Here is a 26,684-nt window from a genome sequence, read left to right as displayed (position 1 = left end):
CCGCCTTTAGAAGATATCATTTTCCTCTTTAAGATAATATTTGAATACCATAAGACAGCAGGTAACAGTCTTTTCACCAAGTCTTTCACTATTTTTTGTATAGTTTCGTAACTAGTCTCAGTCCACGTGAGTATATTGTATAACAGGTAACAACCTTGAGTTCATGATTCCATTTACCGATTAAGTAAAAATTCGCCAATCATCAGCTTGAAAATTTAGCGATAACGCACGTGGGTGTGTCTTGCTTAACCGCGCATGGTCATTTTCCATTCTTCTCTCAGCTTTCAAATGTAAACAAATAATACTGCGTGTGTTTATGATGCTGTGACTCAATATTTTCAATTTTCTTAAAAGTATGGAATTAATTTTCTTAGGTAAAGTATGCGTATTTACATTACGAAAAATTATACCCATTTGTTTCTGCTAACTATTGAAGAAATTATCCATTTGAATGCTGTGTGGTAACTAAAGGTGAAATTCGATGTTATGTAATCCATAAGCCACTAGCAAAAATCTTTGGTCTCTTAGTGACATTTTAATAATTTCTTTTATGTAATGGAAGTTTAGTCGAGGATTATTGCTTTCGTTTATTTATTTTTATCTTCGATATAAGACACAGTAATTGTTATTTATAAAATTACAGAAGAATTTTTTAAAAGAATACAATTTTTGTAAAAACAATTTATTAAAAGTAGTTGTATGTTTATCTGACTAATACAGTAAGAAAGTGTATATGTATGTAACTTTTCATCATTTGTAAGAATTAGTGATAATTTTTCATGAAAAAAATTTTTCTTGTAGTAATTCAATTTTAAATATGTTTTTTGTTCAAATGTAGAATAAATAAAGTATAGAATTTCTTTCGAATATTGATTTTTTAATTCTTACTTTGATATATAATACGAATTTAATATAATGATATATAATACGAATTATGTCTGATAGTAATTTATATGTATTAGTTATATACTTAGAGAGCTATTAATCACAATCAAACCGTGGCTGGATGTTTTCCTTTTTATAACATTATTTTTATTGTTGTTGGTATTCTTAAGTGATATTTTATATTTAATATTAATAATTTAATTAAAATCAAAAATTTATTTTGCTTCAATGTATGATTAATGGTTAATAAAAAAAGGTAAATCTGTGGAAGAATTTCTGAAAAGTTTGCAATTTCCAACTGTACTTAATCCCAGTATCATTATCAGAACTTTCAGGAAAGTTTTTCTCAATAATTAACATATTTATGAGAAAAAAAAACATTAATCAGTAAGTACAAAGTTGAAACGGCAATGCATTTAAAATGGCAATAAAATACATTTGTAATCTTCTATCCTTATTAAAGTGACCATAAAAACATCAGATAATTTTTTTCCTTTTATCATTTAGCAGACATGTTTATTTTTAATATTACTTCTAGTGTAACTTCTTTTATGTCAAAACAAAATTACATTGTCATATTTAAATGCTTTTGGACCTCTGCATTAATAACTAAAATTTCACTAAAAGTTCTGCAACCTGCTAACTATTATAAACATTTTCTTAGAGTTTTTGTTTTAACTTCTAGAAAAAGAGGTAACTTTACAAATTTATCAAAAGCCAACTTAGAGTTTTAATTTTTATTGCATGTTTATATCTTAAAGAAATATTTTAAATAAAAATAGATGTAATTCCTAATTATTTACACTCATTAATATTAAAGAATTTCATGAAGCAAGTTTTATTATAGTCATTGATTTATTAAATCATTATTTTATGCCACAATTAAAAAGGAAGTCTTTGTACTGTTGACTAACCTTATTATTATTCATATACAGTTGTTAAACATATTTAAATTTTAACTACAAAAGAAATTATTAGTATGCTTTCTTTGGCAATTTATTGCTGATACATGGTTAATTGTCATAAATTTAGAATCTTTAGTGATTTTTTTTTTTCATAATTAATCATTGGGGTACATTTAATATCTAAATACCAATAAAAGTTTTTATCTTTGCTTTGTGAATGAGATCCTAATTCAAGTTGTGTTAGTTATACAATAATTGTTAAATAATCTGATTATACCTCATTTTACTATATTTTATGTAGAATGAAATTTTGAAAAAAGAATTCTTCAGAATAAATCTTTAAAAAAAATGAAATAAAATTAACATTTTTTATGAACATTTCATCTTGAAATAAATGCTGTATAATTTGGTTCGAGAATATAATCCAAATATAACACTGTATAATCCAGTGTTTCAGTTTTTGAAAAGAATTTTAAAAAAAATTGAGATTATTCTGGGATATGTGGCCATTTTAGTTTTAATTATTATTTAAAATGCCCTGATGTCTAAAAAATTCAATAAGATTTTGCATTTTTATAATATATTTAAATTATTTTTTTCCTTTCATTTTAAATGATATTTATATCCATGGTACTCATTTTTATAATCATAACAATGATTTTAAATTCTGTAGCCATATTTTTTACTCATTTATAATTTAATTTTTTTTTTTTTTAAGAATAAATTTCAGCATTTGTGTTGTCCTATAAAAACATTTCCTACAAGTTTTTTTTAATTCTGTTTTAGATATGAATACAAACTATGTAAAGGCATTGATATGTTGGCTGCATAAACCATGTGCTGCAATTGAAAATTTATATTAAGAAAATTAAATAATCCTGTAGAATTGGTCAGTATACTATCTATACATCTTTGCAATTTCTCATAATTGTTTTATTACACTATAATGGCAAATATTTTCTTAAGAAAGATGTATGATTATTACATATAAGAATTCTAAATATTATTTAATATATTGAGTTCCAAACATTATTGAGTCGAATGTATTGTGCTAGCAAATAATTACAAAGAAGATACTTGATTATAAATGCTATTTGGCTAATTTTGCTGATTTTTGATAGCCCTCTTTTTTTATTAAGGAATTGTGCTTAGTTGTAGAAGTTGTAAAAAATGTTTTTTAAGCTTTATTTAATTATTATTATATTTTTCAGATTTCTTTCTCTTAAAATCGTTACAATGAATATTGGTGACTGGATTTATCTGTGTATGCTTTTGCTTTCTACCTCATTTGGATTTTTTGTGCGCAAAGTGAGAAGTACTCAGCAAAAGAAATTAATATGTACAATTTTAGGATTTTCTGTGCTTCTTATATTATCAGGAAGTTATATTTTGCATCCTATTTTACTTACTGTTATTAATGCAGCAATTGTTCTATGTGCAAATAAAAGGTAAGTTCTTTCCTTTCTTTTAAACATAATCAATAGCATAATAGTTTATAACAGAAATTTCTTGTTTAAAAATTGTTTGCTATTTAAAAAAAAATATATTGTATGTTATTTTAAAGCATGTAGTTTATGAAATGGGAAAAAGGTGTATTATTTCCTGAATATTTTAGAATTAACAATCTTGTCATAAAGTAGAAATTACTAAAAAAGTTTATAGAAATGAATATTCTAGATCAATATTCAATTAAAAATATATATAAAAAATTATCTGTTTATTCCATTGTTTCTTTTTCCACTTCTATTCCACTAAAAGGTAGGGCACTTTTTTAAATTCATGAATTTTTAGTTTTTATATAGAAAATGCATAAAAACTGAACTATTTTATATTACTTTCTATATCATGCTTTGAGATATTGTTAACGATGTCACTTATGTATAAGCATTAAAGAAAGATTTCAGGTTCCTTATTTTAACTTAAATTTAATTTTTTTGTGACGATAATTAATTCATTTTCTGTATAAGCTTAGTTAATTTAAAGTAAAGGTTGTCCTACTTTTATTCCAAAACTTTATATATATATATATATATATATATATATATATATATATATATATATATATATATATATATATATATATATATATATATATATATATATATATATATTCTGACAAGATGACTATATGCATATGTATATAAATATATAAATTAGTATTAGTTTATAATGGAATCTATTACATTTCATGCAACATCTTTTCAGCATAAAATATGTTTGATAAGGCAATAACTGCATTTATAGTCACATAATATTTATCAATTATAAAAAGTATATTCATAACTATTTGTTTAAATTTTGAAAGATTTATTATTCAAGAAGAATTAACAAGAAATCATATCAACATTTACTCATATAAATCCACTTCTACAATTTATTCAGTTTGCAAAATTCCATATCATTTTTTTTTCCCTTCAAAGAAAACAAACTTTTTTAGAGTTTCTCATTTCTTTTATTTTATGCTGCTCAATAACTGAATATTTAAATTATTACCACTAACATATTCATGGAATTGTCATTTTCTCCTACGACATTTGAATCTCTTCATGGATTTATTTGAAATAAGGGCTGTTTTAAGTATAAATATTCAAAGAAAGATATTTTTAAAGCTTATATTCTTTTTTATTGCTTTTAGAATTTAATATCATATAATATTCATTTCATTTTGTATATTTTTGATATTTTTTTATTCTTTCAGGTTTTGTCATGTTATTAGTTTTTTGTTCTGTTTTTCTTACCTGTTATTTCTCCGAACTTCAGAATATTTTGGAATTCCTTCACCTCCAGAGATCACTTGCACGGCTGTGATGATTATGGTTTTAAAAGTAAATACTATACATTAATTTATTTTTAAAAAGTTTAATGCTATGTTTTTTGCAAATATTTCCGTATGAAAAAAATTTGCAATTAGCCACCATACTTTTTCACTAGCATTACATCAACCAAAATTTGTGCCAATATAGAAAGATTCGGCAGATAAACTTGCATTACCAGTATCCCTTTGTGACTTTTTTAAGTAATATATCAGTATTTGATAACTGCTGTATTAACAAAGTTGATTTTCATCCATATTTTTATGTTTGATAACGAAAAAAAAATTACTTAAATTTTTTATGAACCTGCTAACCAGGTAATTAATTTATTTTCAATTCATTTTGCATTGAAATATTTCGTCATACCCATTTAACAGGTTAAATGTAAAATAAATCTAATTCAATGGAAACTTGTTTAATATGCGTAATTTATTCAAGAGCTTTGGTTGTAATGCAAAACATTTCACAAGTGAAACTTTTTTTCCCATAGGAATACATGTGATATAGGATAGTGCATTCCATTTCGAAAAAAAAAAAATTAAATAAATTTATAATTATGTAATTTTACATCTATAATGTATGCTGTTTTTACAAGAAAGTTGTCTAAAGGTATTGTCTTTGGTTACATTTCAAAATTCATTGAAATGAAATACAGTGTTATTGTTAAGTGAATTTGTAGTTTGCATAGCCTGATTAAGGTGATGCCTCTTAACTTATGATGTAATAATTTTCTCTGCTTTCATCATTTTTATTTCATTAAATGATTATTGCTCTTGAGACTATTATTTTCCCTTCTTTTGACCAAATCTCCCTCAAATTTTGATATCATATAAAATCAAGACTCCATAAAGGCTCCACTTTCAGTAGGTCTGGCTGTGTTCTTCCAACATTGATATAAATCTCTATTCATATAATCCTAGCCAGAGACACAATTGCACTGATTAAGATTTTAAAGGCATTTGCTTGACTTCCTTGGAGTCCCATTTGACAGTGCTATCTAACCAAAAATTCATCCATGCAGAAATAAAATTGTCTTCAAACAGGTCGATATCCAAATGCTAAATACAAATTGATATCTGAGATGCATTTCAATCCTGTATGTGACTTCTTAATATCTCCTTATTTCTCATTCTGTGAGATATCACTCATTAAGTGAGTCATTTATTTTTTAACATTTTCATTTTGTTTGTTATAGGAATTGCTCATTATGGTAGGTGCTTGTTAAAGAATGATTGTATTCATTTTTAAGTATAAAAACAAGTATTGATTTGAGAATGCATAGTTACCATATTAGTTATTTGTTGTAATTAAAGTTAATGAGTATTTTATTGACATTCTAAAGTTCATATTATTATAATCATCATCTAGCTTTCTTTTATTCTATAATTTGAAAAAAAAATGTAATAATATACTGGGTTTCTAATATTATAATTAATTTAAAATCATCTTTTTTTTTTTTTTTTTCTTTTTTTTAAGTTTAGTGCATTATTTTAGAGACAAAACAAATTTGGTTCTAAATGAAAAATAGCAGACTTTTTTTTTTAAATAAAACTTTTATGGAATTAAATTAAAAACTTGTTATTTTCAAATTCACAGACAAAATACAACTCTTAAGTTTAAAATTAAGTCAAAAGGGAGAAATGCTTTTGCTTTTAACTTGATAGTAATAAATGGTAAAATTAAAATAAAAGATCGCTTCCAAAATTCATTTATTATAAGGTTAAGCACCTTAAAAAAATATCAGATTTTATGTTGCAGAAGAAAAAAAATTCGTATTTATTAGAAATTATTATAAATCCATTCAGATTGCGATATTCAAAGATCACTGATAGTGTGCCAATTATTTTGTATAAACAATATTCTAATTTTGCATCCTGATAATGCAGAAAAACTAACTAAATGGATACAATTTTTAATAAGCTTGTTCTTTTTTAATGCTTTTAAATCATATTTACATAAAAAAACAAGGTGTTTTTCAATAAATTTGAAATTTTATGAAGTATTATAATTTTTGAATGTTAATTACTTCTGCATCTTTTACATATAATGTGTCATCATATAATTTTATATAATAAGAATGTTTTGGTTGATGGCATATTAATACTTAATTTTCAGAAAGAATAATTTAAAATTATTTATGAAATAGTTTTTAAATTAATTTTCTTCATATTATTATTCATATTGATTCTCAATTAAAAGCTGTTTTTAATTTGAAAATATTTTAATGACTATTATGATGTGTTTTAATATATCACAATATGTATTTATATGTTGAATATATAATATATATTTATATTATATTATTATATATGATATGTAATATATATTTATATTATATATAATATATATGCATCCAATATGTATTTGCCTTTAGGAAAATGTGATTTTATATTATGTTATACTGATTTCTCTTAGATGGTTGGTTTGGCATATGAAGTAAATATTCATTCATTGAAACTTGAATCTGTGGATGAAAATGATAAATTAAAAGAAAAATATTCAAGAATAAATCCATCCTTTTTTGATATAATTCAGTATTCATTTTGCTACGCTGGTATTCTTGTTGGTAAGATTCCTCTTGTTATTTCAAATACTTTCATGAAATCCTATATTTATTTTAATCATGTGTCATAAAATATTTTGTGTTTCACAAAATGTTGCAAACTTTCTTTTGTAATAGAAATGTTAATATTTGTCATCAATATGTAAGTAGGCAAAAATAACATCAATAAAATAATTAATTTTGCTAGAAGAGCATGTGAAAATATTGCCGTGCAAAATGCGTTATACCTGTAAATCAATGCCTAATTTTGCAGTATCATTAATTTTTTTTGTCTTATATGTTATAATGCTGAGTTATGAAATGTTTTAAATAATTAAGTAAGGAAATATTTCATATTCACTAATTTAGTAAAATTATCAAATATTAATGTTTAAGATCTATAATCTGAAACGAAGAGTTATAAGTTCAGCATATGCAGATAAAACCATCAAAATAGGAATTTTTATTATAATAAAAAAGTGAATTATTTCAAATTACTATTGACTTTTACTCTGCCTCCATTTTTTTTTTTTTTATTATTATTAATGCAAGCATAGAATATTTTCTTGTCACTAGTCAAACTTTTATGTATTAATGCCTGCAGTAGTTTTAAGGATTTAGAAATATGCAATACAACAAAAATATTTAAACAAACATATAACATCTATTAAATCAAAATTATTATTTTCTGTATAAGATGCTACATTAGATTTACTTTAATAACAGTAAAACAACAGAATTTTAGCATTAGTACAAGAATTCAAACCAAAAAATGTACTCAAAAATATATTTATTTTCATCCATAAAAAATAATTACCTGAATAGTTAATTTTTCAGAAGAAAATACAGAAAGCATTTAAATAATATATAGCAGAAAAAAAGAATTATGAACAAATTTTAAATCCTGTAATTAGAAATGGACTGTTAATTATTTGCTGTCCTAGTAACAACATAAAAATGTTTTTCCTTATTTTTGCAACATTTTGCTATATATCTATGAGTGGCAATTCATGCTATTATTTTCCATGACTCTTTCTTCCAAATTGAGATTTAATGGTTTTGCATTTTGAATTATGATTATAGGATATGATTAGTGAATGTTTTTCTTTTTCTTTATTTACATAAAACTTAAGAAAAAAAAATGCTGTAGGAAATCTCACTGCTTAATGAGAGAATGTGGAATTATTAATATTTTTCTGAAAAATGAAAAATTGAATTTTTATTTCCCAATTCAATTTTTTCCTTTTATTATTTGAATTTTTGTTAGATTTATATTTTTCTTGATGAAATTCTGTTTAAACTGTAAATGTTTTAATTTAAAATATTTTAAAGATATTTTGCTTATTGCAGGTCCGTATTACAAATATCGAACATATGATGATCTATTTCATAAACCTTATAGTTCACATGTTTCGCACACAGCATTTTTGAAAAAACGAATCTTAGTTGTGCCTGTGTATTCATGTTTGTATCTGTTATCAGACTATTTCTTCCCACTTTCAGTAAGTGCATTGTAATTTTTTTTTTTCACTATCTAAACTTGCAGAAATTTAATTTTAATATTAATTTCATTGTTTTTTTATGCATTTTTAGCTTGCATCTTCTGCTGAAATTTGGGAGCTTCCATTTTTATACAGAGTTTTTTATGTGTGGCCATGGTTTTTTAGTTTCCGAATGCGAATCTATGTAGCTTTTGTGTTAGGTGAATGCATTTGCATCAATCTTGGCTTAGGTGCTTATCCAGAGAAAAGTGCCACTCAACCAGGAGCTGGACCAACTAATTTAATAGCCTTGAAAGAAATGTATGTATCTAAACTTATATTTTAAAGAATGATACAACACATCTAAGGAAGCTGAAATCATCATTCAATACATGGTTGTAATTCAAGTAGTGAAGCATTGTAAGGATTTTCTTGTGATAGTTATGTGGATTTGATATTATTTCCATTAATTTTTTTGAGTTATATTACTAACATTGAGTGGCTGAAATGGGAACCCATTTCATCATGCGTAGTCATTTTCTGTAGAGCCATAAAGATTCTGCCTTATGATGACAATCCAGTCAATGCTAATGATGAATGTGTAAACTGCCATATGAGAATTGCTTGTTATTTTTGCCAAAATACACTGAGAATTCCTTGATAATGTTTCCCTGTGTCAGTGTTAGAATTATAACTTTTGACAATCTCGTTAGTCCTCCACAAAATGTTTCTTAAATTCAATTTTCTTTCATTCTTCCACTTCCATTTTATTTTTTGAATACATCAGCTACTCCTTTAAGTTTACATCCCTTTAATTATAACCATATATTGCATGATGATTTATGTATATCTAAATATACTTTATATTCTTTAAATTTTAATGTGCCAAAAGTTTTGAAATATTTCGTACATAATTTAAGAATTGCTTTGTAATCATAGTAAATTAGAAAAAATTGATTATCTGTCACATTCACCTGCAATATGAACCCTCTATTTAGAGAAATTTATCATTTCATTATTAAAATGGCCATATACATATTTAAATGTGTTATTTTGTAAAAATAAAAAATAAAAAAATGAGCATTTCTTTTCTATTTTGTATTTATCACTTAGCATCTATAAAGAATTGTAATACCATATTTAATTATTCTAATTTATGAAATGTTTTTTTAAATTAATATCTAATATGAAATTTTGTTGATAATTTAGAACCTATTCTTTAGATCATGAAATTCATTTTTTAATATTCTAAGTTATTGATTTTGTTTTTAAAGTAACAATAATCATTGACATGGTGTTTAAGAAAAGAAAATCTTATTTTTCTTATCTTCATTCATTTGGGAAGATGCTTTGATGAACTACTGACAAACATTTATTACATAGTACAGAAAAATTGAATTCATAATTCATTTTATAAATAAGATTATACTTAATTTTATAACTAAGATTTTAGAGGATAAGTAAAATAATTCAGTGTTCTTCATCTGAATTAAGATTAACTTTTAATGCCAGATTTTAAAAAAATAAAAAGAATTTTAAATTTATATTGCTGTATTTATTATTTAAATGTAATTTTTAATATTAAACTTTATTATAACTTTCTAGTTTTTATTCTCTTTCTATTCAGTTGTTATTTAAAGAAACCCCCCCCGAAAAAGATGTATTTTTTGTAAATAGTTGTTAAAAAAAACCCCTGGATAAAATATGGCAGAAATCAATTGTACGGGTTACTAAGTTCATAACATTAAAAGTGATATTTAGTTATCTTATGTTAGAACTTATTAACTAAAAAAAATTAAATATAGACATTGCTACTTTCTTAATATTTGCCAAGTATTATCATTAAACTTTATGGAGAGCTCTCAATAACTTTTGATTAAAAATTAATATGATTACATTTCTTTTTTAACTAATTCTGTGTTACTGATTTTTGACTATTAAATAACTCAATTGTGATTGAATAAGTAAATCATGTTCTTGCTGTTCCTTTTTTTAAAGACAGATTGGCTAAATGGAGATCAAATATTTTTTTAAATTTTTTCCTGGGATAATAGAGAAATTGCACCCCTGTCGTTCCATATAAGTGATGATTTACTTTATAATATATATAAGCAGCAATTTCCTTCAATGTAAATGTACCATGGACTCATTATAAATAATTTCTTATGAGTAATATTAAAAATGCCAGTAATTTCATACTGGGGATTAATTATCCATTGTAGATAAAAATAAAAAATATAACATTTTATTTAAATTTCTGAGTAATATTATGTTTAATTCTTGCAGTGATAATGATCCCAAATTGCTGAATACCATTCCTTACAATTTTGAGACCATTAGGTGTATGAATGAAATGGCTAGCGAGTTTAAGCCTACAATACGTGAAGGAATCAGATACTGGAATATGACTGTTCAGTATTGGCTAGCTATGTACATCTACAGAAAGACTGCAGCTACAAAAACTGTCAAGTAGGAAAATTAATTTTAAACAAATCTATAATAATTTTATTTGCATTTCATAAAATCTTTTTTTCAATCAGATTAATTGCTTCTTTGGCCATAAAAAATATTAAAAATTAATTTGGCCAAATAAATAATTTATTGTGATGTATGTCTTTTTGCTATAATTATGCTTTATAAAAATAACTACTCTCCCTTTCTCTTTTCTTTGATTTGTATATTAATATTTTATAAGATGCTTGTAGAAAAAATATAATTTTAGATCTTTTAATGGCAATTCAAAACTTTCTTGCATAGTTGCTTTTATTTTCATTTTTTTTTTGTTGCAATGGCTTTTATGGTTGAATTGACATAATTTTTTTCCTTTTATTGCTATTTGCATATAGTTTATAATTTCAAAATAGATATATATCTTCTGCTAGATTTTAAAGTTAAATAGCTACATTCGCACTGTTAAGTTAAACTGTATATAATATTTATCAAATTTATTTCAAATATAATTTCCTATATCATTGTTTAAAGATGTAAGTTAATTTTTAAAACTATTTTGAGCATAAATACTCTGAAGTCACAGTGAATTTTAAGCGTATTGATTGCTTAACTCAAATTTATTGTTTATTATTAAGATCAGATTTTCTGAATTTAAATCAAACTAATCTAGAATTCAGGCCATATAGCGGAAGACACTAATTCCTGAAAGGAGAAAGAAAAGTATGAAACTGAACAACAATAAAAATCTAATGCATGTGCATACAAATAGATAGATAAATAGATAAGTATTTAGAGGATCAGAAAGCCAAATGAAAAAAAATAATAATAAATAAACTTATATATATATATATTTATTAAAAGAGCATACAAAAAAACCACTGGTGTAATATGTATTTTTTATGAAGTACTATTTTATTAAGTCATTTGTATTATAAATAAGATATACCTTTAAATTTTTTCTGATGATAAAGTATCTATGTTTTAAATTAATAATTTATTGATTCTTTATTTAATTTTCAAGTATGGGAATGTGTTTTCTACTATCTTCATCATTTTTTCACCCATAGTTTAGTTATGTGCTATTAAAAATTCAAATTTTAAAAAGAAGATCTATTCTTGTTGATTTACGTCAAAGAAAGAAAGAATATAGATTTTGCTTAGGCTTCTCTAGTGTTTTATAATAATATTTTGTCAGATTCATCGTTAATGTACTTTACTTTTGCTTAATTTTTACAAATCCATTTTTTGATATCTTTAATTTTATTCTTAGCCAAATCACAAATGTTGTCAGATTTTATGTGTTTAGACATAAGCTTTGCAAATTTAAATTAATGGATTTAATTTAATTATAATTTAATGTTGTGTGCAAAATTCCATAAATTTTTTAATTTCTTTTTCTGAGAATCATGTAATTTGTGTTTGTATTTTTATCTAATATGCTTATCTTAAATATAAATGTATGAAACATGAATATTATTAACTTAATTTTAAATTTAATTTTTAAAGCATTCATGAATATAATCATTGACAATAATTAATCTATTTATAAAATATATTTCAGAAAAAAATATTTTTAAAAATTGAAACTTGAGCTCTAAACCACCTGATAATTATATAGCTAGTGTATAGTTGCTGTTAAATTTTGAATTGCATTGCTAATTTAATTGCCTGTAAAGAAATTTATGAAATATACTTAATTTTATAAAATGCAATTTTTAAATATTCCTAGAATGTGTAAAAAGAAATAATATCTGTTGCTACTTTATCATGTATGTGTTGCTATTTCAATAAGTTGTTTTCGTTTCAAAATGTGAAAATATGAAAAGAAATGAATATTTTTCTTGTTTAATGATCATTTGAGGAGAATAGTTTTAAATTTCTAACTTCCGTTTTTATAATTTTAATTTTATCTCTCAAACTTTAATTGTATGTATTAAAAAATTTATTCATGAAATTGTTATTTATTTTTTAAGTGATTTCATTTATTTATTATTTTTAGGACTGTTGTAACAATGTTTGTAAGTGCCATATGGCATGGTGTTCATCCAGGATATTACTTGTCATTGTTAGGAGGCACACCTTTATTGCTCATTTCTGAAATAGAGATTGAAAAAGCTTTCCGCAAACATGCATCTGAAACTCAACAGAAGATTTATGATTTCGTGTGGTATTTTGTAAAAATGCAATCTGTGTCTTATATGGGAATTGCATTTATTTTATTAGATATCAAAGCTATATTGCATTATTGGAGCTCTATATATTACTTTGGTCATGTTTTTACAATATGCATGTTTGTTATAGCTATTATTAAAAATAAATTTTCGAAAAAAATCAATAAGAAAGATAAAAAGCTTTCGATAGAGCTTACTGATTCAAAGTTATCATAACAGATAAGTTTATACTTGTTTCTGTCTACAGAAGATGTAGTTTTTATTAATCAGATGCTAAATTTTAACTACGCTATTAAGAGGTTAGAATTTGAAAAGCAATTTTAAATAATATTAGCATTTCATCTTTATAGTGATGTGCTTAGTTGAGAGCAATTTAGGCACTGTTTTGTTTTATATTTTATTTATTTTTAATTGACTCTTAATATCCTATCAGTTGGGTAAAAATAGGGTGGAGTATTCTTTTCTCTTCCATTTAGTCTCATATGTTCAAAAGTATTTTTCAAACTGGTGCTTGAGCATTGATTCCCCCCCCCCTCCCCCAGCTATCTTCTTAATGTATAATTATAGATTTTTTTTAATTTAATTTAATTGGAAAGAAAAAAACACAGTAAAGCTTTGTTATTTTTCTAATAAGTAAAAAGTACTTCATTATGCTTTTCATTTTATATATGGAACATGTGATGATGCATAGAGTATTTTAAAAGTACAAAGTAAATAAAGTTTCTAAATTTTTATCTGACCAAACGCAAAAATTTATTTTATCTTTATTAAGAATGTTTTAAAAAGAAGTTTTAATTAACAAACTTTATTTCATTACCTTTTGAAATGTATTTTATTACTCGCCATTATTGAATATTTCTTTATAATTTATGGCAAATTCATTTCATTAATTCATATTTCTTCTTGCATTTTATTTTTTCTTATCATCATTCTTTTGTGTTACATATTAGATTGTAAAGAATGCTAATTTTTAGAATGCTTTAGGAGGAACTGTACCAAAGATATTTGGTTTTAATGAACATGATTGCATTGTTATCATTATGTCTTATATGGATTTAATTTCTATTAAAAGTTGAAATTAATTGGAGATTTTCGAAAATGTGATATAATTTTTTTTTTTAATGAAATCTGCTCAAAGTTATTTTAAGAAATGATTCTTGTAACTACCTAGTGTATTGCCTTATTCTGAATTGATAATTATATCACAGTTGGCATTATAAAATGGATACAAAAAGTAAACTGTAGGAAAGCTTCATTTGGTCTTTACACCTCCTTCTGTTTTATCACATAATAAAATTTTTAATGCATGCATAATATTTAATTTTTAAATTCTGAGTTATATTTCAGAATGTGATATTGTAAGTGATTTGTTTTGCAACTGAACTTATATATTTAAATTTTTAAGTGATAAATATATCTTGCACCAAGATGGAAGACAAGCAAAAGGGGATATTGTGTAGGTTATAATAATAATTATTGATAAAATGCGTTTCTCTTTCTGAAGCATTTGATAGAATTATTTAAAATTCGAATTCCAAGAACCTGATTAATTTATTATAACAGAAATAATCAAAATACCATTTTAAGATTAGGTCAAAAATAGAATTGAAATACATTATTTATATTTATATTTTGAAAATGGGATGAATTAATGTTGACAGGAAGTATAAAAACATCAATTTGTTAATCGATTAGTGATATAAATTTTGTTATTCAATTAGATAAGAAAATAATTAATGACACACACATATATGCATGGCTTCAGTATTTCAATAAACATCTAGCTCATTGAGGTGAACAATATTACAATCATTTTTTACTTCATTTTTAAATTACAGATATAAAAAAAAGTGTGTCTAAATTAATTGTTTTAATTAACAACACAACTTTTTTTTTTTGCTGTCAAGAATTTTTGCAATTTCTAAATGATTTTATTGTTTTAATTGAATTATTTTAAAATTGAGATTTCAAATTTGTAGTTATTTGGCATTATATGCAATTTAATTGAATTTTTATAAAAGGTTTCATAGATTTTTATAAATAGGAATTGCAGTCAATTTTGACCCATTTCATTTTTGTTTGATTCATTCATCCAGACATGCTAGTTTTACAATGATATATAACATTAAATTTAATTTTAATATGAACACACAAACCTTTGAATTTTTTACTCTATCTTCTTTGTTTCTTACTCTATTTAAAATAAGCTCACTCTATTCAGTACAAGCTCAATATCACTTTAGTGAGGGAATCAGATGCCATAGTTTAAATTATTTTTATACTATATTTATATAATTTACATAAATAAGAAAGTTTCCAAAAGAAATAGTATTATAGTTTTATCACTAAATAGATTGGTTGATGTATTAAGTATAAAAATAAGTCAGATGAAATGAAAAAGAAAATATTTTATAATTTTTTTTTTGTAAGGTGTGCCATTTTTTTCAATGGTGCAACATTTTGCTAAGTCATTTAAAATAATCTTTCCATAGTACAAATATTACTCTTTCAAAATAAAAAGTAAGCAGAAATACGTTTTTGTAAATCATTTGAAAGATGATGATATTGTATTTGTACTATTCAAACAGTTTTTGTTGCTTTCTGATAAATATCAAACTTTATTTATAAATATATGATTTTTAATCATTCATGATTTGTCAATTTATCATACTTATTTACTTTTATGTTCACATTTTACTCTCACATTTATATAAAATTTCTTAACTGTATCATATTTATCATTTATAATTTTCAGATAAATGCATGCATCATATAATTACTTTGTTTGCATGTGAGTTGTTTATGCTAAAAAGGAAAACTTTTTTATGTCTCAGGTTTTATGCTATTTTGCTAATTATTTGTGTACTCAAATCAATTCAATCTTGTATTATACTTTTTATTTCAAAACCATGTGAATGTCATGATTTGTAATTACAATGCTGTTTAAACATTTTCTGGAGATATTTGTGTAAGATTTTTATCTGCAGATTCTGCTTAGTGGATAAAACTGCCATTAACATAGCTTAGTGCACAACAATAGAATATTGTTGCTTTTAATTTTAGTTGTCAGTGTTTTGATATTATGTGATATATAAATTTGTCCGTTGTAAAAATTATTGATCTAAAAATTTAATGTTATACTATATACATATCTTTATAATATAAAGCTTCATCATACATGGAAATAAATGCTTTTCAGCAATATTTTTTATTGAGAGCAGCCGTAAGATATAGGTCTGATCATACTTAGATAAAGAAATGTAACGAGTGGTGATATGAGCTGCAGCACTATAATTATTTTAATACTTTCATATTCGCTTCTCATGATATTTGCTTACTTTTCTATATTGAAATTCTGATAGAAAGCATAAAAAAAACTGATAGAAAATATGTAAAAAAGTAGAAAATACATGGAAAAAACTTTAAAGCTATTACAAGTTAGTAGCTTCAAAAATTACTCAATGTGTGTGATAAAATAACATGAGAGTTTACTTAACATCTGTCTTTCAAAATAAGATCTAAAAAATGCTGGAGTATGTGTGGCACCTAAGCTAATTAAATTTTTTCTAATTCTCTCCCCCCTTCCTTACTTGTTTTTATTTAATTTATTATTATTTTTTTTTAACATTTCACTTTAATATTCCCATATAATTTACTGAATTGTGTCTTTTTTTGTTTTTATTGAAATATATATATTGTTACAGATTTGTTAGTTAAAAATAAATTATTTGAATAAAGATGATTATAAGGAAGAAAATTCATTATCCTTAGATATAAATAAAGTAGTTTTGAAACATAAAGGGAATAAAAATGATGTGAAAAATGCATTTTTGGCTAAGTTGAAATTTTTCTGTATATGAATCATTTGATTTAAATTAGTGTTCAGAAGTGACGGATGATGCATTGACAACGATGGAATGATAGTGAAAGAACTGATAGATATGTGTCTGCAGGATTGTCGTGTCAATAATTGCTTGAAAGAATTTTTTGAATGCCACTAGTTTGAGTATGTATCGTAATATCAAATGTTGGTTATTTAATCCTATGACTGCAGAATGCTTTAAATCGCTATTTAATATAATGTTTGCAAATACGCTAAAATATTTTTTAAACGTAGCTAGCTGTTACCACATACTACCCAATAATTGCAGGATACAGTTAAAATCTATAATTGCAGAAGATAAACTTGCTAGTTAGTGAAAATCGATGGATGTAGCAGAAAACAGATTGATTGACCAACCCGCGGAAATCGCGAGATAAGCAGTAGAAAGGTTAATACGTTTAAAATATTCAAAATTTAATATCTGACGCTGTGAATTGCGGCTGAATAGGAAGGTAAAGTTTAAAGATGGGTAAAAAATTTTGCAACCTGACAAGCTGCCAGTTATTCACTTCATGTAATGATACTTCCTTCAGGGATTTCATTGTCAAATAAATTCTAAAGATAAATATACTATTTCATTCAGTATTTTGTATTATGAATTCATTATTTTATTCTGTATATGATGAAATTAATAGTTGGTAAAATATATGTACAGTCAAACCTCTATATATTGAATCCCAAGAATCCTGATGTCGGAAATTCTGTTTTTAGGAATTTCAGTACATAAAAACATAGCAATTTCTTTACTACAAAACAGATATTTATAATTAATTTTTTGAAACAAAAGAAGATTAAAATTTTAATCTGCCAAAGATATTTATTTTTAAAAAATGCGCTGATAAGAGCGTTTTTCAAAATAATTGAAATTGTTTATTGCAATTCATACTTTTTTTTGACCATGTCTTAATTTTTCATCTTGATTACTACATCTTTTATTAAGCTGAACTTTTTTTATACTCATTTAAAGATTTCAGTGTAAAGTCATTTTCAGTATAAGAAATCTAAAGCTTAATTGGATTTAAGATAAAAATTTTACTCCAAGTTAGGAAAGGAGCTGAAATCTAAGAAATAATGTTTGAATTATTAGAGAGGGATTAAAATTTTATTGTTTTTTTTAACTGATGAAATCCATTAGCTTATTTTAACTGCTATCGGGGCCCGACTTAGCCTAATTGTTGCCCGGGGCAAAAACTTCTTAGGGGGTCCCCCTTTGTCTTTGAAAAGCAATGCTATTTTAACTAATTTATTACATTTAAAACAACATGCTGATATCAAAGCCTTCAGTAAAGTACAATAAAAAACTATTTTTTCAAAACAACTAAGGCATTTCTGCATATTACTTCATAGATACATCAAAATAAAGTATTCTTTACTGTTACAGAACATTATAGGCATTTCTGCATATTACTTCATAGATACATCAAAATAAAGTATTCTTTACTGTTACAGAACATTATATGAAACATTGCCCCTGCCTTAGTCAGGATCTGACTGCTAGAATACAATTTTTTATACAATTATTTTTGTTCGTTATAATTCTATTTAAGATAAAGAAACCATTTTTTTCTATTGAAATTCTGAGATTCATGAAAAGTTCAATATATATATAGATAGATAGATTTTTGAGTTTTGAAAATTCGTTATATGAGGAAACTAGATTGTATATTGGTACACAATATTTGGTAAAAAAATATTGTGTACCAATAAAAAAAATTGTTCCCTGAAGTTTAAAAAAAACAACAAAAAAACAATGTAAATTTTACAAAAAATTTTTACATTAAGAGAAGCTTTTTAGATTATGTTATAACAATCTGTAAAGTGAGGCGAATATTCTTATTTTTCTATATATTAACTGTACAGTTTTGTACATATGATGAATTGCTATAGAAACTTTCAAGATCTATTTGTTTTACAAATTATTCAGTGTTAAACATAATGAATTCATCATTTTCATTTCAATTATTGTATCCTTTTTTATTTATTAATCATATAATCTTCTGATTGATTGATTATTGTAATAATATATCGGCAGGATTATAAGCCTAGTATTATATTTAATTTTTTTATATAATGTTTGGTTTCCATATATGCTTGGAAATATCAGGGGAAAAAAAGCTGTTTGGTTTGTTACTTTTTTTAAAAATATGCTTTTATGCAACCTAATGAAGAAGAATGTTCTAAAGTTCTTCTTTTACTCCAATATTCTTAATTAATGCTTATATTATATTCAAAAGTCAGCTTTATAACATATATCACTGTATATAGCTAGTACAATACTTATATGAAACAATTATCACCATACTGTTGGAATTGTATATTTTATAAGCTGCACATTTGATTCCAATCATATTTTTGTTTAACTACAAATATCTTATAGTATTATTGATAATTTATTTTTTGTAAAATATTGCCGCTATATATTGTGATACTTAAGATTTTTTCCATTTGTCATTACTTATTAATTTTAAACCAATCCTTATTTAAATCCAAAAAAAATTATTAATGTTCTTAAATGATTGATTTTTTGATAATATTTTTAATTATTTCAGTTATAAGCAGTTTTGATCATTTAACAAATTTATCCCTTAATAATTTTCATTACTGAGATCCAAGCTTGAATTATATCTTTTTAAACAGAGGCATAACTCTTAGAGGTCAGAATTGACAAACTCTAATAGTAATAGATATAGTAAATAAATATATAGACAATTCCATCTACTCTTCAAGATAACTAAATAAATGCATTAATAAAATCTCTGTGATGCTGAATAGCAGAAAAACAATTTTTTTTTAAGACTCGAAAAGAAATCTTTGTCTAAGATAGAATGTAAATCTACTAATTATTAAAAAATATACTCATTTTGTGTCATCTTGCTTTTCTGATATAGTATTGCTTTAATGTTATTTTTAACCATTTCTATCACAAAAACCAGTGCTAAGCATTTATTTCCTAAATTAATAAAATGCTATTTGAAGAATTCGTACTGTACAAAACAAATTATGTAATCTTGTTGTATTGCCATTTAACATCCTTTGGCTGCATTTTAAAGTAATAAATACTTTTGATAAAATAAAAGTTCAAAGTAAACATTTTTGAAAATAATGATAAGATATTGCTAATTTACAAAAAAAAAAAAATTTCAAAAATATAATTTAAATAAAAATTAAATAAATACTGAATTATTTTTTTAAAAAATCATATTCTTTAAAATCAATTAATACTATTATAAAGAATGATTAAGCATTTCAAATATATAAAGTTCTTTTATAGTTATTTGTTATAGCGATGTAATTTTACACAAAGTCTTGTATTTTAATAGATTATTTGCTATAGTAAAATGCAAAATAACTTTTATGTGCTTCAACTTTTGTAAACAAATTGATTTTATTGTCTTCAATACTGAAAGGCTTTCTTTGTATTAATGTTTAATAGTTGATATTTTGTCATTATGTTAATTCTTATTTAATGGTCAAAGCCATATTGATTTCAATTATTTTCACTATAATAGATAACATTTTAGATATATGATGATTAGGATTTGATTTTCTGGAACTGTTATACTAGTTTTCCCATCACAATTTTCTCCTATGTGGCTTTGTGTAAGATTTTAATCCCAGCCTCAAGGAACTCTGCATGATTATTTAAATAAAAACCAGTAGGTGTTATGCACTTAAATTTCTTTAACGATTTTACTGTAGACATTTTTTTAAGTGATTAATTTATTGTATTTCGCTGTTGTAGTTTTTCCACAGCAATTTTACTGGAATTGTCTGCAACTGTAAGCTAGTCAGTTCTGTTACTCAGTTTCAGTGTATGCCTGAGTTTACATTAATAGCAAAAGATAATCTCTTTAACTAGATATGAATGCATCGGCATAGTTCAGAAATTATACATGAATGTATGTTCAGGATGGAGCATTCTCGCCTTCATTCCGTACTCAAATGAAAGTTATGTAATATGTCTGTTATTTGTTATGAATATAGAAAATAATCTATGATTGAAAATAAATTGCTGTTTTTTATGGAAGCGTCTTTGTATTTTAATTATAATTTTGCTTTTCGCATTTGCCCAATAGCGGATTAAGCTAGTTCAACATGTGAGTGTTATAAATTAAATTTCCGTATTGCTTAGTGATGATTTATGCATAATGATTTGATTTTAAATCTACATCACATTTTTGTAAGTTATAAAAAGATGCATACGCATTCAAGATCTTCTCACGACCCACAGTTTTTGAATTTCTGATTTAGAACTTAATATTATCCATTAAACCAGCGGGAGTGTTCTCGCCCAAACTTTTCCGCAGATTCTCTTATAGACTTTTCATGCCAAAGAGCGTCTTGCATGGCACTGGCGTATTATAGGTAAGAGATATTTTTGGCATGAATTTAGCATTTTTTACGAAATCTTATTTGGCAAGAAGTTTTTTTTTTTTTTTTTTTGGCAATTAATACCTGGCATACCGTTAATAGTATCCAAAAATCGAATTTATATTTTAAACACGTTTTTTTTCAACCGATTGAAACAAAGATTTGACACAAAACTGCACTTGTAACACTCATACCAAATTTGATATATTTTAGTTATTGCATTTTTGAACTATCGCGTTTACACGTTTCTGAAAGTACAGACCGGCAGATAACCCATTGTTGGATTTCGCTCAAAATTTGAGAGGTGTGCATGCTATTGTTAAGGATTTTTCTTCACCGCCGGTTTCTTTTGATAGTGGGTGTATGGTGTGAGAACACAATCAGCAGGCCTCAGTAGAAAACGATGACGTTTATTTACACGAAGAACACGAGTGAACAAAGACGACAAATATTTACATCCGAGACGAAAACAGGACAGCACACTACAGTAAACAGTAGCCCACAAGTAGTAATTGTCCAAATCACACGAAGTGGCCAGACAGAATCCAGCAGGAGAGGGGATCCTCGGAGCTTCGCTCTACGGTCTCTCCAACGGCTGAACTTCTCACTGTCTCTTCTCGCTTTAGCTGCTGACTCACTACTTCTCACAATTGGATACTACACAAAAGATACGACGCTGCTTCCACAGTAGACAACAGAATTCGGCTCACATCAATTCAGCAATAGCTCCACACAACGCTGGCAATCCGCCGTTGCTTCGTTATCCTCTCGAAGACTCGTTACTTATCGGCGACTCCGACTACAATTACCGGCAGCTTGAGACTATAGATGCATAATCCACGATTTTTTGAATAACAAATAATTTTGCTATTGTTATTTTTAAATATTTGTTCCAAATATCTGTTATTTCAATCATATTATTAATTAAAAATTATTACTTAATATTAAATATAAAATTTATTAATTGTAGTTAATACTTAATTTGCTAATTTAAGTAACGTGTGATTGAATTAATTTATCTATTTCAGCTAACTTCTTAAATTTGAATTTTTTTTCAAAACTATTTATTTTATTTCTTTATTGGAGTAAACCATTTTCTGAAAAATTTGAATTAAATATATGTGTTATTTCTTTAAATTCTTTACTTTAGTTCTATATTCTACCAATAGATGGCGCCAACAGTAAACGGAATGTATGCAAAGTCAAGTCACAAGTAATTAAAAAGGATTTGCATGGAATAATGCATCATCAAATGCGAATATCGGAAAGTCAAGGTCACTCTCATGAAGTGGAGCGGCGACTTCGCACTTTCCAGTGAAGTCACCACTCCGATAAATTTCAGTGATATGCAATTCAATGATACGATAATTCCAATAACCGGTCCGTTCACTTTTCAATCCATTCACAGATATTTCCTTTTCTGTTTCGTTCGAGAGCTTTCATTGGACAGATCGTATCGATTGTTACTTTCCAGTGAAGTCACCGCTCCGGTACATTTCAGTGATATTGTATCGATTGTTACTTTCTATCGTGATCCAAAACCTATATTCGAAATATCACCAGTTAGATCGCATCAAGGATTTGAATCACACCCCTCTTTGAAAAGTATTGATCACTGGTGTTTGTGACTTTTTGATATTGGTTACGTAATAACCGCTCGAAAAATATTCGTCATCCCTACTTGAGTCTGCCATCCTTTTAGAGTTCTCAGAAGGCGGGGCTAGAAGCTTCTAGACAATCAGGCGTATCTCGGTTCCTAATGGACGGATCGACAAAATTCTCGACGTTTCGAGCGTTATCCATTTTGTCGCCAAGTTTGTTGCCAAGCTTTGGAACCACTGGCTCGGCATCCGGCAGCATCCAATACAAATGACTATAAATCAGTACTTCCAATGATAGAACCAACCATGCTGGGAAGCAGCATCACAATTTTGTAACACTATGTATGTTAAATCTGTGTACTGAATCTTATCTATCTAGCTGTCTTCATTTTAAAGTTATCGTGTTAACTTATATTCGAACAACCAGACGAACTTCTGAACAGTTTTTACTCAAAATTGTACAGAAATCTGCAAATTTAGTGTGAAGACTGTATACTGTTACTTATACTTTTTATTATACTCAAAGCGTTTTTGAATTATCTTTGTCATAGATACAGATGAACATTTTCCGAAAATGTGTTTTTCGAACTCGAGAAGACATGAAGATTCGCTAAAATCTCGAGTTCGAGTTTTTTAATGATTACTATACTTTCTGTATACTACGCATACGAGAGAGTTAAAAAAAATTTAAATTATAAGTTGAAATAAAAATATGCGCGTAGATAAGGACATTATGAATTGATACTAATAAAACTTAATTAAAACGTTATCTTTTTTAAGCATTATGAATGATTATTAAATCACACTAAGATGCATACGGCCAGCTGACAGACAAGATTCCTTTGATAGATTTTATGCAGAATTTGATATCGATTTATAATCTTGGAGATAAGACTTTATACCGAATATTATTTCTCTAATTATTTTGTGTTTTGAATTTTCAGATTCTTTTACAAATGATGAGACATACTTAATTTCCAAAAGAAAAAAAGTGAAAAGAAAAAGCTCTAAAACATGGAAATTTCTCAAAATGTGTATAAAAAATTATCAAATCAAACTTTTAATAATTACAAATCTTTCTTTTTACATTACAAATTTTTAAAACCAAGAAATGATAATTTAATTACTAAATTTTCCTATAACTGTTCTGTTATGCTTTTCAGTTGATGTATTTTAACTTTCAGCATCTTTTTCACAACCTGAAATTGAGACCTACAATGTAATTTTGAATTACAATAATACTAGTCGTCTTTGGCTCTCACCTTAATTTCCGGGGATATTGTCTATATTTAATTGTAGTTAAATCGTTCAAATATAGTATTTCATGCCTATGATTTCGCCAAATGTTAGGACATGAAAGCCATATGCATATGTTCTGTTCAATGAATTCTTGAAACTTTCTAATAGAGAACTGTTCCGTGCAATGACGAATTTTGACACTTTGAAACCACAGACTAAATTATTCCAAGGCCCTCTTCTAAGTAAATTGTAATGATAAGAAAGTATTGCGAACTGAACTTATTTAGGCTTTTAAATTCGTCTTTATGCTTCTTATATTTATGTGATATCTCTCTACTTCTCTCTCGCTATATATATGTATCAAATAAGTAAAGCCGTTGTCCTTTAGTTTTTAATTTTTTTTATTTTATTCATTCAAAAGGATAAAATGACAGTGATTTCGTCCTGTCTTTGCGCATTTTTTAATTGAAATGAACGTTACAGTGTCCAAGCATTCAAATTTTGGAATTAAAAAAAAAGAAAGAAAGAAAGAAAAAAAGGGGGGGGGGAATAAATATAATTATTTTTGACAAATACATCCATTTTTAAAAAAACAACTTATTCGCTTAAAAAATTTCTTGAGTTCATATATCCCCATTTACGACGATGGAAAATACTTAGAGTCGCCACATCCATATAGGAAATGAAGGCTTGTACTCTTCCTTGTAGCATCAGGCTTTCAAACAGCTCCTATTTTCCATTATGGGCCACAGGCTCCAGCGTCATAGACATTTCAGACGAGATAAGCATTTCCCCGTTTTTTTAAATTCTCTTTTTGTGTTTGAAAAAGGACGATTTATTTAAAAAGTTAAATATAAATTTAGATTGCCCTTTTATAATTTCTATTTTTTTGATCGACGCACTATATATAGTTTCAACGGCATTGTCAACCGGTGGAGGTATGGGTGTTTCATGCCAAGCTTCAGAAACAGGTTAGAGATGTATTGTATAATCCAAGATTTTTTTGAATAACAAATATTTGTTCCAATTAACTATTATTTTAATCACACTTTTAATTAAAAATTATTAATTAGTATTAGTAACAATTTTTTTAATTATAATTAATATTTTATTTAGATAATTTAAGTAATATGGGATTGACTTAAATTATCGATTTAAGCTAAAGTTTTAATTTTGATTTTTTTTTCAAAACCATTTATTTAATTCATTTATTGGAGTAAATATTTTCTGAAAAAATTAAAACAAAAAAATATTATTTCTTTAAAATTTTCCCTTTAGTTCTATATTCTACCAATAGATGGCGGCTGCAAAATGCATGCCAATAGAAGGTTACTTCACAGGCAGTTAAAAATTATCTCTATGGGATACTCATATTGTCAAGCGAGAAGTCACTGAAGTCAAGAAACCACTGATACTACTGAATAAGCAATAACTTCATTTCCTGTGAATAGCACCAATTACAGTGATGTGCGGTTTCGAATGATTTCAATGATTCTGAAATTCTAAGAATAACTGGTCCGTCCACTTTTCAAACTATTAACAGATTTCTCGGCGGCATCCTTGCATAGGGGTAGCGCATCTTCCCCGTGATATGGGCGTCCCGGGTTCGAATCCCTGTTCGGGCATGGTTGTTCTTCATCTGCGTTCTATCTGTGAGGTGTGTGAATGTGTCTCCTTGTAAAAAGGGGTTGTGCAAGCGAATGTGTGAGTTTCTTCTTCATATGAGCTAGAAGTCAAACTTCTGCCCTCGGGTGCTCAAGGGTCTTTACCTCAGACGCTACTACACCCTCTTTCCGTGGTAACGCGGACACGTCATCATCAACAGAATCCTCCCTTCCCTTTATGACCTCAATTATGGGGATGGAAGAATAGTTTCCCTTAGGTTGAAAGTTCTATTTCTGGTGTTTCCTCTTCTATTTTCCCTTCTTTACACCCCTTCTTTCGGTGGTATTGGTCTGAGGCGATTTCTGACGGCAAATATCTCTGTGGGAATCTTAGTTCCCTAACATTGATTTATATGTAGTTTCTTTAATCAATTCTATGGGAGCTCAGAAGGATGAACTTGAGTGAAAATGTTTAGCGGACCAGATGAAACATATGCCAGAAAAAAATGCAATTAAATAACATGATTTTTAATGAGTTTTATTACGAGTGGCATCAGAAACGTTTTAACTCATTTTATGAAAAGGATATATATATATATATATATATATTTAGTAAATGATTGAAGGAAAACTTTTTTCATTTATCATTTGTTGATATTGATAAAATCTGATATTCCGGGAATATAAATCTCTTAGATGGTATACCTCTTCTACCTTTAAATTCAAGTGAATTAAATT

At 26.0% G+C, this 26,684-nt stretch overlaps 1 protein-coding gene across 2 annotated transcripts; it reads left to right on the top strand.

Moving 5' to 3' along the window:
- The first annotated feature begins 220 nt into the window (after positions 1 to 220).
- Positions 221 to 21,158, top strand: LOC129989443 (lysophospholipid acyltransferase 7-like). 2 transcript variants are annotated; one of them, XM_056098029.1, is made up of 9 exons: positions 221 to 374; positions 2,577 to 2,679; positions 3,002 to 3,238; positions 4,489 to 4,615; positions 7,019 to 7,169; positions 8,496 to 8,647; positions 8,739 to 8,947; positions 10,913 to 11,095; positions 13,077 to 21,158. In XM_056098029.1, the coding sequence occupies exons 3-9, from the start codon at positions 3,027 to 3,029 to the stop codon at positions 13,462 to 13,464; spliced, it is 1,422 nt and encodes a 473-aa protein (XP_055954004.1). In that variant the 5' UTR covers positions 221 to 374; positions 2,577 to 2,679; positions 3,002 to 3,026; the 3' UTR covers positions 13,465 to 21,158. The 2 variants fall into 2 exon arrangements, with proteins under 2 accessions (XP_055954004.1, XP_055954058.1); XM_056098083.1 differs by lacking the exon at positions 221 to 374 and adding an exon at positions 449 to 471.
- Positions 21,159 to 26,684: the final 5,526 nt, after the last annotated feature.

Source organism: Argiope bruennichi, chromosome 1 (genome assembly GCF_947563725.1).
Source record: "Argiope bruennichi chromosome 1, qqArgBrue1.1, whole genome shotgun sequence".
Classification (NCBI taxonomy): domain Eukaryota; kingdom Metazoa; phylum Arthropoda; class Arachnida; order Araneae; family Araneidae; genus Argiope; species Argiope bruennichi.
Note: the sequence above shows the minus strand (reverse complement) of the source record. Positions and strands in the feature narration are given on the sequence as shown.